The sequence below is a fragment of the Petaurus breviceps genome, unplaced genomic scaffold (assembly GCF_028583685.1).
Source record: "Petaurus breviceps papuanus isolate PSGF00001 unplaced genomic scaffold, PetGlider_PUasm1.0 37, whole genome shotgun sequence".
Lineage (NCBI taxonomy): Eukaryota > Metazoa > Chordata > Mammalia > Diprotodontia > Petauridae > Petaurus > Petaurus breviceps.
Window position 1 is genome coordinate 18,969,151 of NW_027186296.1, and position 16,238 is coordinate 18,985,388.

Sequence of the window (16,238 nt, forward strand, 5' to 3'; positions counted from 1 at the left end):
GAATCCAGTTTCTCCCTCATTGCATACCTTTCTACTTTATGACAACAGGGTGCCTGCTTTAGCTTTCCTAAAGAAAGCCCAAGCATAGTGAGGATGCCCTGGTCACTTTTAGTTTACAAGATTCATTACCACAATTCCTTGAGTTTCAAATTTTCTCTCCCTTTCCTCCTCTCCCCCCCCCTCCCCAGTGGCAGCATACAATCAAGTATAGTATCTGCAAATACTTTCGCATTAGGCATTAGTCAGGTTATAAAGAAGGATTGTAACAGATGGAATGAAGAATGGGAAAGAGGAAACAAAACCAAACAAGAAAACGAAAAAGGGCAGGTAGTTTGCTTCAATCTAGGTTCAATCTCAGTTCTTCTCTGAATGTAAACATCTCTCTCCATGATGAGTCTTTTGGGGTCAACTTATGACTCTGGATTGCTGAGAAGAGTCCAGTTTCTCAAAGTTGGTCATCACACATACGTTGTATATGTAATTGTGTACAAATTCCTCCTGGCTCTATTCTTCTCACTCAGCATCAGTTCGTATAAGCCTCTCCAGGTAAATATGAAGTCCATCTGCTCCTCGTTTCTTATTGCACAATAGTATTCCATAACATGCATATACCACAACTTGTTCAGCCATTCCCCAATTGATGGGCACCCCCTTAATTTCCAATTCTTTGCTACCACAAAAAGAGCTGTTATAAATATTTTTGTACATATGAGTATTTTTCCCACTTCTGTGATCTCTTTGGGATACAACCCTAGAAGTGGTATTGCTGGGTATTAAAATATTTATAGCCCTTTGGGCATAATTCCAGATTGCTTTCCAGAATGGTTGGATCAGTTCACAACTCCACCAGCAATTCATTAGTGTTCCAATTTGTCCACATCCTCTCCAGCATTTGTAATTTTTCTATTTTGTCATCTTAGCCAATCTGACTGTTGAGATGTTTTGTTGTTTTTTGGAGTTGTTTTGTTGCATTTCGCTAATCAATACTGATTTAGAGCATTTTTTCATATGCTTATAAATATCTTTAATTTCTTCCTCTGTAAACTGCCTGTTCATATCCTTTGACCATTTATCAATTGGGGAATGACTTGTATTCTTATAGATTTGACTCAATTCTCTGTATATTTTAGAAATGAGTCCTTTATCAGTGACATAGGTTGTAAAAATTCTTTCCCAATTTTCCACTTCCCTCTTAATCCTGGTTACATTGGCTTTGTTTGTACAGAAGCTTTTCAATTTAATGTAATCAACATTATCCATATTGCATTTTATAATGCCCTCTAATTCTTGTTTGGTCATAAAGTCTTTCCCTCTCCACAAAACTATTCCTTGCTTTCCCAGATTGCTTAGAGTATCAGCCTTTGTACCTAGATCATGCACCCATTTAGACTTGATTTTCATATATGGTGTTAGATAATGGTCTGTGGCCAGTTTCTGCCATACTGTATTCCAGTTCTCCCAGAAGTTTTTGTCAAAAAGTGAGTTCTTATCCCCAAAACTGGGGTCTTTGGATTTATCAAACAGTAGATTACTATAGTCATTGACTGCTGAGTCTTGTGTACCCAATCTATTCCATTGATCCAGTATTCTATTCCTCAGTCAGTACCAAGTAGTTTTGAGGACTGCTGCTTTATAGTACAGATTAAAATCTGGTAGGCTAGGCCATCATCCCTAGCATTTCTTTTTATTAATTCCCTTGATATTCTGGACATTTTGTTCTTCCAAATGAATTTTGTTACTATTTTTTTCTAGCTCTATAAGGTAGTTTTTTGGTAAACTGATTGGAATGGAACTAAATATATAATTTAATTTAGGTAAAATTGTCGTTTTTATTATATTAGCTTGACCCAGCCACGAGCAATTGATGTCTTTCCAATTGGTTAGATCTGACTTTATTTGTGTGAAAAGTGTTTTGTAGTTGTGTTCATATAGGTCTTGGGTTTGTTTTGGCAGGTAGATTCCCAAATATTTTATAATGTCTACAGTAACTTTAAATGGGATTTCTCTTTCTATCTCTTGCTGTTGAATTTCATTAGAAATATACAGGAATGCTGAGGATTTATGTGGGTTTATTTTATATCCTGCAACTTTGCCAAATTTATTTGTTGTCTTAAGTAGTTTTTTACTTGATTCTCTAGGATTCTCTAAGTATATCATCATATCATCTGCAAAGAGTGATAGCTTGGTCTCTTCTTTGCCTAATTTGATTCCTTTGATTTCTTTTTCTTCTCTAATTGCTACTGCTAACATTTCTAGTACCAGATTGAATAAGAGGGGTGATAGTGGACATCCTTGTTTCACCCCTGATCTTATTGGAAATGCTTCTAGCTTCTCTCCATTACATATAATACTTGCTCATGGCTTTAAATAGATGCTACCTGTTATTTTAAGGAAGGCTCCATTTATTCCTATTCTTTCTAGTGTTTTTAATAGGAATGGATGTTGTATTTTGTCAAAAGCCTTTTCTGCATCTATTGAGATAATCATGTGGTTTTTGCTAGTTTTATTGTTATGATCAATTACACTGATGGTTTTCCTAATATTAAACCATCCTTACATTCCTGGAATAAATCCTACCTGATCAAAGTGTATTATTCTTGTGATAAGTTGCTGTAGTCTTTTTGCTAATATTTTATTTAATTTTTTGCATCTATATTCATGAGAGAGATTGGTCTATAATTTTCTTTCTTTGTTTTATCTCTTCCTGATTTAGGTATCAATACCATATTTGTGTCATAAAAAGAATTTGGTAGGACTCCTTCACTAATTTTCCTGAATAGTTTGTAGAGTATTGGAATCAATTGTTCTTTAAATGTTTGATAGAATTCACTAGTAAATCCATCTGGCCCTGGAGATTTTTTCCTAGGGAGTCCACTGATGACTTGTTCGATTTCTTTTTCTGAGATGGGGTTATTTAAGTAATTTACTTCCTCTTCAGTTAATTTGGTCAACCTATATTTTTGTAAATAATCATCCATTTCACTAAGATTGTCAAATTTATGTGTATACAACTGGGCAAAATAATTTCTAATTATTGTTTTAATTTCCTCTTCATTGGTGGTAGGTTCACTCTTTTCATTTTTGATACTCACAATTTGGTTTTCTTTCTTTTTTTATCATATTGGTATCATATTTTTATCATATTGTCTATCAATTTTATTGTTTTTTTTTTCATGAAACCAGCTCTTCATTTTATTTATTAATTCAATAGTTTTAATTTCAATTTTATTAATCTCTCCTTTGGTTTTCAGTGTTTCTAATTTAGTATTTAATTAGAGATTTTCAATTTATTTTTTTTCTAGCTTTTTCAATTGAATGACCAATTCATTGACCTCTCTTTTCTCTAATTTATTCATTGTATGCACTCAGGGATATAAAACTTGCCCTAAGAACTGCCTTTGCTGCATCCCAGAAATGTTGGTATGTTGTCTCATTATTGTCATTCTCTTGAATGAAGTTACTGATTGTTTCTATGATTTCTTGTTTGACCCACTCATTCTTTAGGATTAAATTGTTTAGTTTCCAATTAGTTTTTAGTCTGTCTTGCCATGGCCCTTTATTGCATATGACTTTTATTGCATCATGATCTGAGAATGATGCATTTATTATTTCTGCCTTTCTGCACTGAATTGTGAGGTTTTTATGTCCTAGTACATGGTCAATTTTTGTGTATGTGCCATGTACCACTGAGAAAAAGGTATATTGCTTTTTATCCCCATTCAGTTTTCTCCAGAGATCTATCATACCTACCCTCTCTAAAATTCTATTCACCTCCTTAACTTCTTTCTTGTTTATTTTGAGGTTGGATTTGTCAAGCTCAGAGAGCGGGAGATTAAGGTCTCCTACTAGTATAGTTTTGCTATTTCTTCCTCTAATTCCCTTACCTTCTCCTCTAGGAATTTGGATTCTATACTACTTGGTGCATATATGTTAAGTAATGATATTGCTTCATTCTCAATGGTTCATTTTAGCAGGATATAGTTTCCTTCCTTATCTCTTAATTAGATCAATTTTTGCTTTTGCTTTATCTGAGATAAGGATTGCTACCCCTGCTCTTTTTACTTTAGCTGAGGCATGATATATTTTACTCTAGCCTTTTACCTTTACCCTGTGTGTATCCCTCTGTTTCAGATGTGTTTCTTGTAAACAGCATATTGTAGGATTATGATTTTTAATCCATTCTGCTATCCGCCTCTGTTTTATGGAAGAGTTCATTCCATTAACATTCACAGTTATGATTATTATCTGTTTCTTTCCCTCCATCCTATTCCCTCCCCTGTTAATGCTCATATTTTTTCTCCCCTTCTCCCCTCCCCCCTTAATAGTTTTCCTTTTGACCACCGCCTCCCTCAGTATTCCCTTATCAGCCCCCTTCCCTTTTTTTCCCTTTCCCCCTTACTTCTCTCCCTACTAACCGCCACCCCCCTTTCGTAGCCCTTTCCCCTTCCTACTGCCTCTAGGATATTTTTATACTTAATGAAGTATGTTATTTCTTCTTCACACCAAGAGTGACAGGAACAAATCTCATGCGAAGCTCCTCTCCTTCCCCTCTTTCCCTCTAATATGATACATTTCACATCTCTTCTCCATAGAGTCCTATGCTTAACTGGTTGTTAGTCCCTCCTTGTACCACATCCAATGAGGGAAAAGCTCATATAATACTCATCTCCCTTCTTTTCCTCTGTTGTATTGTTTTTATGCCTCTTTGTGTGGCATAATTTACCCTTTTCCACTTCATTCCTCTTCTTCCATTGCAGTCCCTTTGTAGCCCTTAATAAGATTTTTTTTAATTGTCATGTTGTGTAATTTATACTCATATCCTCTACTTGTCTATAAATAGTTTGCTCCTATTAAATAACAGGGTTTGTGTGTGTATGTGTGTGTGTGTGTGTGTGTGTGTGTGTGTTTTCCTTGTTCACCTTTCTATGTCACTCTTGCATCTCGTAATTGAAGGTTGAATTTTCCATTTAGCTCTGGCTTTTTCATCAGGAAGTTCAGGAAATCTGTTATATCATTGAATGACCATCTCTTTGCCTGGAAGAATATGCTCAGTCTCACTGGATAGGTGTTCCTTGGTTGTAACCCAAGCTCTTTTGCCATGTGGAAAATTGTATTCCACTGCCTCTGATCTTTCGGTGTAGAGGCTGCCAAATCCTGTGTGATCCTCACTGTGGTTCCTCGATATTTGAATTGTTTCTTTCTGGCCACTTGAAGTATTTTCTCTTTTACCTGGTAGTTCTTGAGTTTGACCACAACATTTCAAGGACTTTTCAATTTGGGATCTCTTTCAGCAGGTGTTCGGTGGATTCTCTCGATTTCTATTCTACCCTCAGGTTCTAGTATCTCAGGGCAGTTTTCCTTAATGAGCTCCTGGAGAATGTTGTCCAGGCTCATTTTTTCATCATGATTTTCTGGTAGGCCTATGATTCTCAAGTTATCTCTCCTGGATCTGTTTTCCAGGTCAGTTATTTTTCCATCGAGATATTTTACCTCTTTTCTAATTTTTCCTTCTTGTTGTTTTGTTTCACTAATTCTTGGTTCCTCATAGAGTTATTTGTTTCAATTAGGTTGATTCTGGTTTTTAGCAAATCATTTTCCTTGGTTAGTTTTTGGGGCTCCTTTTCCATATCATATACTTTTCTTTTTAAGGAGCTGTTTCCTTCATTATGTTTTTCTAATTCTGCAATTTTTATTTTAAAAGAATTATTCATTTTGTCTTCTATCTCTCTTATTTGGTTCTCAAAGTTCCTTTTGAGCTCATCTAGGAGAGCTTTCTGTGCTTGGGACCCATTCCCTGTTGATGTTTCAGCTGTAGGTATTGGAGTCCACATTGTCTCCCTCTGAGTTTGGTTCCTCCCTCTGAGGACAGTAGGACTCTAGAGTCTTTGTAGTCTGCTTTCTACCCATTTTGAGGCAGGGCCTAGCCACACCCTTCCTCTAGGGTTCCCAAGCCTTTACTGTTGAGGGTTTTGGCCTGAGGCAATAATTACTATGTTTTTGGGGGGGGGGGGATTGGAGCAGGCTGGGTTCACTCTGCCATCCTGGTCTTTGGAGGTCCTGATAGGGTTTTGTTGTTTGTTTTTTTTTTAATTTCTGGGCTATGGAGTGGTAGTCCCAGGAGTATTTGCTGTCCTGGACCGGGGCCCTGCATTTGGTTCTTACCTTGCTCTTTCCAGTCCCAGCCCTTTGGTGATAGGCCTAGTAGTGGCCCTTGTGGTTGGTGGGATGACTTGTCCCCCTCATTGGTCAGGCCTGCCCTGCTGTTGCTTCCCAGCCTGCCCCTGCGCACCTGCCCCTGCTTGCAGCACCGTTGCTTCCCTGTTCCCTTTCCCAAGGTCTCTATCCAGTTCAGTGCAGTACAATTCAACAAACTTGTACTGAGTGCATACTAGGTCAGTCAAGCGTTCAGTATTTATTAAGCATCTACTATATGCTAGGTCCTGTGCTAATAAAGCTCTTCAGATACCAAGAAAGCAGAAGATGGTCCCTATTCTTGAAGTATTCACAGTCTAACAGGACCATTTGGGGTTGGAGACACAGTGAAAAGTGTCCTCAAATTGCTGACAGTCTACTGAAGGGATACAGCATGTGCCCTAGGTTATTTCTTGTTGTTTTATTGGAAGAGTAAACTCCCATTTGGAATAAACTCCCAATGAGGAGGGAAAATCTTAAAGGTTTACTTCTAATGCAAATCAACACATGGCAGGGTCTCATTATAGTCTTAAGAAAGTTTGCTGAAAGTGCTGAGTGGTTAAGTACCCTGCCCAGGGTCACATGGTCAGGATGTCTCAGAGAGGACCCAGGTTGCTGACTCTGAGACCAGCATTCCATCTTTTATGCCATACTGCCTCTCACCTAGATAAATAAGGACAATATAAATTTAGAAGGTGGTGCCAAACTTTTGCCATCCCTTATATATGAAAACCATCAAACCACTACCCTTTCTTCTTTTACCAAGCTGAGAATGTACCTGGAGGGTATGGTGGAAAAGTCGATCAAAGAAGTCCCAAAGTATTGTCACCAGGTGAGAAATGAGATGTCTAAGCTGAACTTTCTCCTGAAATGGAGGTTTGGAGTTTATGGCCCCACCCTCCAATCAGAGAGCCAGAGGGTGGTGATGAGATCTTACACGATAATGAGGTTATCCCAAGAATTAGGTTCTGGGGCATGGTAGAGAAGTCAGAGAATACCTTCCCCCACCCCCCAAAAAAGAAAGAACATAAACCCCTACTACTTTATGGTACCTTGGTTCAGAGGTTATTAAAAGAAAGTTGCAACTTTGACTTTCAAAAATCATGTTACATTGTGCAATGACCTACTTTGTTAGACTTAGCTCTTCTCAGCAATGCAACAATTAGTTGCATTAGTTCCAACAATAGTTCCAAAAGACTCACGGTGGAAAATGCTATCCACATCCAGAGAATACTATGGAGTCTGAATGCAGGTTGAAGCATACTATTTTCACTTTTTTGTTGTTTTTTGTTTTTTCTTTCTTGTTATTTTTCCCTTTTGCTCTGATTCTTCTTTCACAGCATGACTAATGTAGAAATATTTTTAATTTGATTGTACATGTATAGCCTATATCAGACTACATGCTATCTTGGGGAGGGGTAAAGGGAGGAATAATCTAGAATTCAAAATCTTGTAAAAGTGAATGTTGAAAACTGAAAATAAATAAGAATCCCATTACATTTGTATCAATCAAGGACCTATTATGCACCAAGCACTGCTAAGCACTAGGAATATAAAAGGAGGCAAAAGATAGACCTTGCCCTCAGTGAGTTTACAATCTGGTTTCATGCACATTTTCCTAATGTATCAGGGTTGGCCTTACTCAAGAGTGTACCATGCTTTCAGGGCTTCCACCATCAAGAAAGCTATGGCTCGAGATGACTCTGGAGAATAGATCTCTTATTTCTGCCTGCTGCTAGGTGGTCATCTCATTGAAGGTGGTCATCTTGTCTTCTCATGAGGTAGTATATTTGGATAGAGCACTGGAACTCAGAATCAGATAGAACCATCCAGATTCTACTTCATAGACTTAATAGCTGAGAAACTATGGGCAAATCCCCAAGCCCCTATATACCTCAGTGTCCTCATCTGTAAAATTGAGATAATGGTACCTGGCATATTTTCCTCACTGGATTATTGTGAGACTCTAATAAGGTGGTGCAGCAAACCTTAAAGGGCTATTTAATCACTTGTTATCATCTAAATAATAGCTAGCCTTGATAGAGAGCTTAAAAGGGTTGCAAAGCATTTTACTTCTATTATATCATTTAGGTGCCATGATCTTTTCATAGTCACAAGCCCTTTTCAAATGGTTACACTAAATTGAGTAAAGGTTTGTAATCTGGCTTTCTGTTAAGGAAAAAAAGGTTTCATCTGGAATACCATTACCACTCTTCCCTGAGAAGCTAAATCAAGCCCATCTTCAATACCATGAGAGGCTCCATAGAAGAACTGTAATGGAGATATTTTTTTTTACATTTTAAAAATATTTAATATTTTTATTTAGTATTTAATTTTCCAAGTTATATGTAAAAATAATTTTTTACATTTGTTTTTAAAACTTTGAGTTCCAAATTCTTTCCCTTCCTCCCTCAGTGAGAAGGCAAGCAATTCCATATTAAGTTGTATATGTGTAGCCATGCAAAACCTATCCAGGGGTGGCCAGGTAGCACAGGGAGTAAGAGCACCGGCTCCAGCATCAGGATGACCTGGGGATCGAATCCAGGCTCCGACACTTAGCACCACACCCAGAAATAACTGGCCGTGTAACCCTGAGCATGTTACTTAACCCTGATTGCTCATTAAAAAAAAAAAACTATCCATAATCATCATGTGAAAGAAAACATAGTAAAAAAAAAAACTCAAGAAAAATAAAGAAATTAAAAAATATATATATGCTTCAATCTGTATTCAGACACCATCAGTTCTTCTCTGGGGATGGATGGCATTTTTCATAAGTCCTTCAGAGTTGTCATGGATCATTGTATTGCTGAGAATAGCTAAATCATTCACAGCTGATCATCTTGTAATATTACTGTTACTTCGTACCCAGTACATTTCACTTTTTACCAACCCATGCAAGTCTTTCCTGGTTTTTCTGAGAGCATCCTGTTCATGATTTCTTACAGTATAATAGTACTCCATCATAATTATATACCACAACTTGTTCAGCCATTCCCTCAATTTCTAGTTTTTTTACACCCAGAAAAGAGCTGCTTATTATAAATATTTTTGTACATATAGGTCCTTTTCCCTTTTTTTTTTTTATCTCTCTTGGGATACAGACCTGGAAGTGGCATATTGCTAGGTCAAAGGGTATGCATGGTTTTATAGCCCTTTGTATCATGGAAGATAAAGATCAAACAATAAAAAGAAATGTATTTTCTGATATTTTAGTCCATTCACATAAATAGTATTTCCCTAGCCTGGTACAGAAATCCTATTTCTTGTCTGTAGATATGATTGTCATATCTACTTGTCATTCTTATGGAGATTTCTAGATTTCACCTGGAGCTTGACTTTTCAATCTTTTCCCTAATAAGTCATAAAACTAGAATTCAGAGATGTGCATATAGAGAGCAGCTGCAAATTACATACCTTGGCAGCTGTGCCAACCCTCATCCCTTAAAATATGAATGCAGTTTCTGATGAGGGTTATTAGAAGGTCAAGTGTCCTTGTAAGCCTCCTGTAAACACAAGAATAACATTTCTTTTTTGCTTATATTACAGCCAGCCCTAGTCATGTGTCAAAGAGTCACAGAATGCTAGAACCAGAAGGGACTTTCAGGATCTCCAAATTCAACTCTTGTCATTTGACAGAGGAGGAAGCAGTCCCAGAGGGGTTAAGTGATTTAATGCCCAGGGTTCTTTGCTTAGTTTAAATTACCTAGTTAGTGTACAATCTAGGAAGGCCAATTGAAATTCCTGTGCAGAGCCTCTTCTTACTACATAGAGGCTACCTTGCAAGAAAAAAGAGCACTGGGTTTGGTTTGGTTTCTAAATTTAATGCAACCCCTTAAAAAAAAAGGTTCTTCCTTCCACCAGTGCAAGTATAACTTGCAGACTTCTTAGTAGATAGTCTGCTTGAGTTACCAAACACTGACCAAACATTCATTATTTGATGGCCAGCCTTCTAGTTAGCAATGAGCCTCCCAGAAATTAATTAAATTGAATCTCAGATGACAAACAGTCCATTGCTGGGCCCAGACTTAGAATCTTTCCAGCTTGATGGAGGACCTTCCAGAGCTCACACCCAATTGGCAAAACCTCTGAGAACCCAGGGTCACCTCCATACCAAGAGAAGATTCCATAGTAAAATTTTAGTGAGGTGTTTCTGTAAAGACCCTCTCTTTAAGCTTTAGAATTTTATGTATCAGGGAGAATAAACTCAAACAATAAACAAAAATGCATTTCTAAGCATCATCTTTTTCTTCTCTAATATTCCAATTGTACTATGATAAATAGATATAGGAAGATGCTAATCTTTGAATTTTCACTTGTGAAAGAAAATAATGAAAAATGTAATTGGAAAGAATGCAGTAAAACACCTTTGGGTTTCTTTACTTTCCACTTGTATGACAATTCTTAATCTTCTCTGTGGTTTGCAGGTGCTACCATAGCTTTACGTACCAAATTTTCAGCCAGCCAGTTTTGGGACGACTGCAGAAAATACAAAGTGACAATCATACAGTACATTGGTGAGCTGCTGCGGTATTTGTGCAACATGCCTGAGGTAAACTTACACATGCCCAAAATGTTGACACACCCTGATATGGTATTCTGCTGTATGTCAGAAGATTGTTGTACGTGTTGGTAACTTGTGCTAAAGTTAGCATCACCTTTCTTCATCTACAAAATCTTCTTTTTTTATAGCCAAACTAACAGAACCTCCAATTTACTGGCTGATGGTCATCAGGTAGGGAGCCATAAGGTTAGGAGCCACAGTTGGACCAGGGCAAAAATAAATGTATGCAAATTACTAATTCTAGACCTGTAATCCCGGGGGGGCATATCAGAGTAAGTTATATTCAGGGAACACTGTAATGGTTTTCTTGAGATGCTTTTCCCTTCAGTTGCTAGGCATTCAATCTTCTCCAAATGAACCTTTCCCTTTCCCCACATCTGAGTCTTTATACTTGTGTCATTCTCTTCACCTGAAAGGCCTTCCTTGCCATCAGTACCTTCAAAATTCCTCCCATTCTTTTTTTTTGCTTTTTGGAGGGGAGAGGGCAGGGCAATTGGGGTTAAGTGACTTGCCTAAGGTCACACAGCTAGTGAGTGTTAGGTGTCTGAGGCCAGATTTGAAATCAGGTCCTCTTGACTCCAGGGCTGATGTTCTATTCACTGCTCCACCTAGCTGCCCCCTTCACATTCTTTAGATCCAGCTTTATTTCTTTCGTGAAGCCTCCTCTAATCATTCCAGCCAGAACTGAGCTCTCCCTCCCATGAGTTTCTGTAACACTTTGTATCACTCTCATTTATTGCAATACTATTGGGCCATATTTTGTTTCAGTTCTTATCTAGCCCTTAGTCACTGAGTGGACATGGCCTCAGACAAAGAGAAACCTGGGAAAGACTTTAATTTAGAAAGGGCCATTGCATCCTGAACCACTGATAGTCATCTTGACCTATGTCTTGCCACTGGGCTCCAGTGACTGGAGGAGAGAATAAGGCTGATGACTTTGCCCAGCTCTGCCTCACTTAAATCCAATCCTTAAGCAAATCAGTATATCTCCCTCATGATATCATTGGTCCTCTTCAGGAACAGAGGAAAAACCACAACCTTGTAAAGCAGTTATTTGCATACATATTTTAAAGGACCATTTATTTGCCCCAGTGAACAAGGCACTGTGTTAAGTACTGTGGAGTATATTAGGGACATATAACACAGAATGCCTACCAGTAAGGAGTTTGGAGATGGAATATGTAGACTTAGAATAGTAACACTACAAGGTGGTATATGATCAATGATTGTTGTTGTTGTTCAGGTGTTTCGATCATGCCGATTCTTTGTGACCCCATTTGAGGTTTTCTTGGCAAAGATACTAGAGTCGTTTGCCATTTCCTTTTATAGATCATTTTACAAATGAGGAACTGAGGCAAACAAAGTTAAGTGACTTGCTGTAGCAGCAAGCACCCCAGTGTTCCCAGGGTGGCTGACAGCACAGGTTCTTGGATCTGCTTTGATAAAGGAAAGCAACTCAAAATGGGTGAACAAGCTTACTTTAATCAGTCAGACATCTGTCGTTTACCTTGTTTGGGGGAAAAAGGTCAGCACCCCGAACTTCAAAGTATACAGGCAGAGTTATCAAGACAGAAACAGATCAAGTAGACAGCTTTCCAAACTGTCCAGCCGTTACATGCATACCAAATCAACATCTGGGTTTTTCAAAGCCGGGGGGCTCTGGACAACGGCTTCCCAGAATCCATATCAAATCACAGAACACTTCTCAAAGTGAGCCCCAAAACAAAGCTACACATCAGAGCTTATATAGCCTTCTCCTGGCTCAGAGAATGTAACAACCTTTTGGACCCACTGGCCAATCAAAAAGTATCTACTGAAAAACAAGCTTCCCACCCCAGGCTCCAGGTGCACTTTAGCCTAGGGGCAGGGAAAATCTTTAAAATTTACATTCCCATTACACTTGCCCAGGGTCATACAACCAGTAAGTGGCTGAGCTCAGCTCAGATGAGTCTTCCTGACTCTATCCACATGGCCACCTAGCTGCTCCATGATCAATGATAAATAGCAAAAAATGCTACAGACCTGATCATGGAATCATAGAATCTCAAAGCTGTAAGGGTCCTCATTGTCTATCTAGTCCTCCCTGTACCTGAAGAAGAATCCTCTCTACAGTATGTCTAACAAGTGGTCATTAATCATTCACTTGAGATGTCTATTGAAAGGAAACCCCTTGCCTCCCAAAGCAGCCCATTTTACTTTGGGATAACTCTGATTCCTAGGAAGTTTATCCTCACATCAAGACTAAATTTGCCTCACTATAACTTCTACCCTTTGCTTCTAGTGTTTCCCACTAGGGTCAAGTTGAATAATCTATTCCCTATTCCATATGACATGAGATCATATTTTTTGCTAGGTTAGGGTTAGGGTTAGTGCAAGAATTAGGGTTGGGTTTGGGGTTAGCGTGGAATTAGGGTTAGGGTTGTTAGGATTAGTACGAGATCATATTTTTTGCTAGGTCTTCTCTTCTCCTAGCTCTAAATATTCTCAGTTCCTTCAGCAGAACCTAATATGGCATGGTCCCAAGGCCTTTCACCATTCTGATTGCCTGCTTTAGCATATTCTGTAGTTTATTAATGTCCTTCCTAAAATGTGGCAGCAGGAACTAAATACAGGACTCCAAATGGATTATGATGAGGGAAGAGTACAGGGTATTATCACCTCCCTAATCCTGAACACTATGATTCCTTTCATGAAACCTAAACTGGCATTCGTTTTGGGTTGGTTTTTTTTTTCACTGCAGTATCATACTATTGAATCATGTAGAGTTTAAATCTATTAAAATTCCTGGATTCCAAGAAGGCCACTGGCATCTTTACCTTCTATTCAGTCTGGATTTAAGGTCTTCATAATCTAGGAGTTCTTAACCTGAATAGATTTCAAAGGATCCATGAACAAGAATTGGGGAAAAATATACATCTTTGTTTTCACTAATTTATTCTAAGAAGGGGTCCATAGGTTTCACCAGAGATACATAATAGAAAAAAAAATTAAAATCCCTTGTCATAACTAGTAGTAAAGTTGACTAGCTTTACTAGTGGACAGAGTTAAACACAAGAACTGGTTTTGGTTTTTTTGTTGTTTTTTTTATGAAGACTGTATCTGATGTGAAAGCTGCATTTTGGGTAGACTTATTACACACCTCTTTTAACTGGAAAAGAGTGAAATAAAAATACATGAAGATGTTATAGATGCTTGGTAAATGTTGATTGATTGATATAGGAAGGGAAGAAGAAAAGAAAGAGTATGGGTAAAAAGAGCACTCCCCTGAATATACACTCTCCCAAGGAGCATTATTAAGCCCTCTTGGCTGCAGGTGAATTGAAATTTTGTTTTTCAAGGTTTGGAAAAGCCTAACCCCTAGAAACCCTTCATGGGTTCATGAATGTAGCCATTTCTGTTCTGGTTGCAATTTGTAATCAGTTCAAGGCCTGATTTATTTGTCACCAAGTAAAAGACTATAGGATTATAGGTTTCTAGAATGGACCTTAGAGATTCCTAGTGAAACTCTCATATTTTATAGAAAACTGAGGCCCACGAAGATAAAGTGATTTACCCAGGGTCATGTAGGGAGTTGTGACAGAGCCAGGATTCAAGCCCAGGTCCTGTGATTCAGTATCCAGACTGCCCCTCTATGAACCTGTTTCCACACCAGTAAAATGAGGGGGTTAGATTAGGTAATGATTAACATTTATAAAATGTTTACTATGTATGCCAGGCACTGTGCTAAGTGCTTTACAATTATTATCTCATTTGATCCTTACAACAACCCTGGGAGGCAAGTACTTTCATTATCCCTGTTTTACAGATGAGGAAACTGAAGCAAATAGAGGTTAAGTGACTTACCTAGGGTCACACACAGCTAGCATCTGAGGTTAGATTTGAACTCAAGTCTTCCTGACTCCAAGCTGGGAATTCTGTATCCATTGTACCACTTATCTATGATTCTGTGATCCTATGAACAAGAAACAGGTGGTAAGGTTAGGGTCTTTCAAAAGAGAAATGATGTCCTGGAAGTTGGGCCATCAAATCAATGAATGTTGTAAAGGTCTAAAATACCAGTTATTTCATCCTGATTGTTCAGCAGGTTTGCCAGGCATCATTTCAGTAATTCCCAGGGCAACATCCTTGGTGAAAAAGACTCCAACCTCTTAGTGTCTGCTGATAGCCTGCAAGGTCATATTTTTCTTGATTAAAATACAGTAGCCCATATGGTCCCCATCTGTTGATCTTTTCATCTCTACCCGTAATACACCAGTCTGTCAGCTACCAGTCTCCTGGGAAAGTCTATGTTGTTCTTTAGTTCTAATGGGAGCTCCCTCTGTACTTCAGGATAATAAGCTTGTTTATGCTTAGCTATCTCCAAGCACTACACAAACCCTATTAGTATGTTGCATCTCAAACTTGCTGAAAAATGAGGGCAGAGTGATTGATAGTTTGTCTTTAGAACAACTCCACTGATTTAGTGGTCAAACCCCGTGACATCCACTGCCCCAGAAATAGACATGGGTTTCCTTCCTGCATTAGAATCTTAGCCTCTTAAGGAAGGAATCATCTTACTTGCTTCTGTGTTTGTATCTCCACTGCTTGAACGTAATAAGCCTTAATAAATGTTCTGTCTTGTGCTTAGAGACTTATTCCTCCTGTGTGGTGGGCATGTGAAGGGAGTGAGGCAGAGAAGCTTTTGTAGACAGGGATTCGTGATTTCCACAATGGTGGAGAAGGCCTTGGTTTTCCTGCACATTGAGCTGTGTGGCCGTATTACATTTACAGTGGTTTCTCTGTGTGTTTCTTTTTGAGGTCACATAAAGGCAAGGGGTTGGGTGTTCCTCTGTACCCTTGCTTCTCTTTGTAAGGAATTTGTTTTCCTTTAGGAATAAGTGTCAAATCTAGCTGTCCTGAGTGTCTGCTCTAATTTGGAGTAATTACTCTCAGTTGAAGTTTAGGCCTCTTATATTTTGGTGTCCACCAGTGCCCTTGGAACTTGTGATTAGCCAGGGGACTGTTGATGTTAGCCCACAGCCTAACCCAACAGCATGTATTAAGGACCCCCACCTCATCTTGGCAGTCATGACAATAAATATGGTCTACAGATGTGCAGATTAACTGAAAACCATGCCCTAGGACTCTTGAGAAATTATCCCCAGGCATGCTCCAAGAAATGCCCACTTACAATTCCCTGCTTTCCCTGCCTAGAACCTTCCCCCCAAACTAAACACCTTGGGGGAGGGGGGCACCACACTTATCAATATCAGTTCGTTTGCATTCCTCCGACTGTGCACACTGAAAGACTAAGGGGGCTGCTTTTATTTTTATTTTTTGTATGTTTTTTCCTTTAAATTGGAAATCATCTTGTTTGACCTCTTTTGAAAGCTTAAAATAAATCTGGACTTTACTCAGTGCCAAAAAAATAAAATAAAATGAAAATAAATGCTCTGTCTGCTCTCTCTATCAATCCATCTATCTACCTAGATGCAGAGAAGAG

At 38.5% G+C, this 16,238-nt stretch overlaps 1 protein-coding gene and 1 long non-coding RNA gene across 2 annotated transcripts in view; one reads left to right on the forward strand and one right to left on the reverse strand.

Moving 5' to 3' along the window:
* SLC27A2 (solute carrier family 27 member 2) overlaps window positions 1-16,238 on the forward strand; it is a 67,988-nt gene that overhangs the window by 30,774 nt on the left and 20,976 nt on the right. The window contains exon 4 of the mRNA XM_069098033.1: window positions 10,620-10,744. Within this exon, the coding sequence (XP_068954134.1) occupies window positions 10,620-10,744 (125 nt within the window). The remainder of the gene's footprint in view (window positions 1-10,619; window positions 10,745-16,238) is intronic.
* LOC138168981 (uncharacterized) lies at window positions 6,203-15,167 on the reverse strand. The gene is made up of 4 exons (XR_011170245.1): window positions 14,813-15,167; window positions 14,600-14,708; window positions 9,610-9,698; window positions 6,203-6,855 (listed from the first exon to the last, which is right to left on the reverse strand). It is a non-coding gene; the product is annotated as an uncharacterized lncRNA (long non-coding RNA).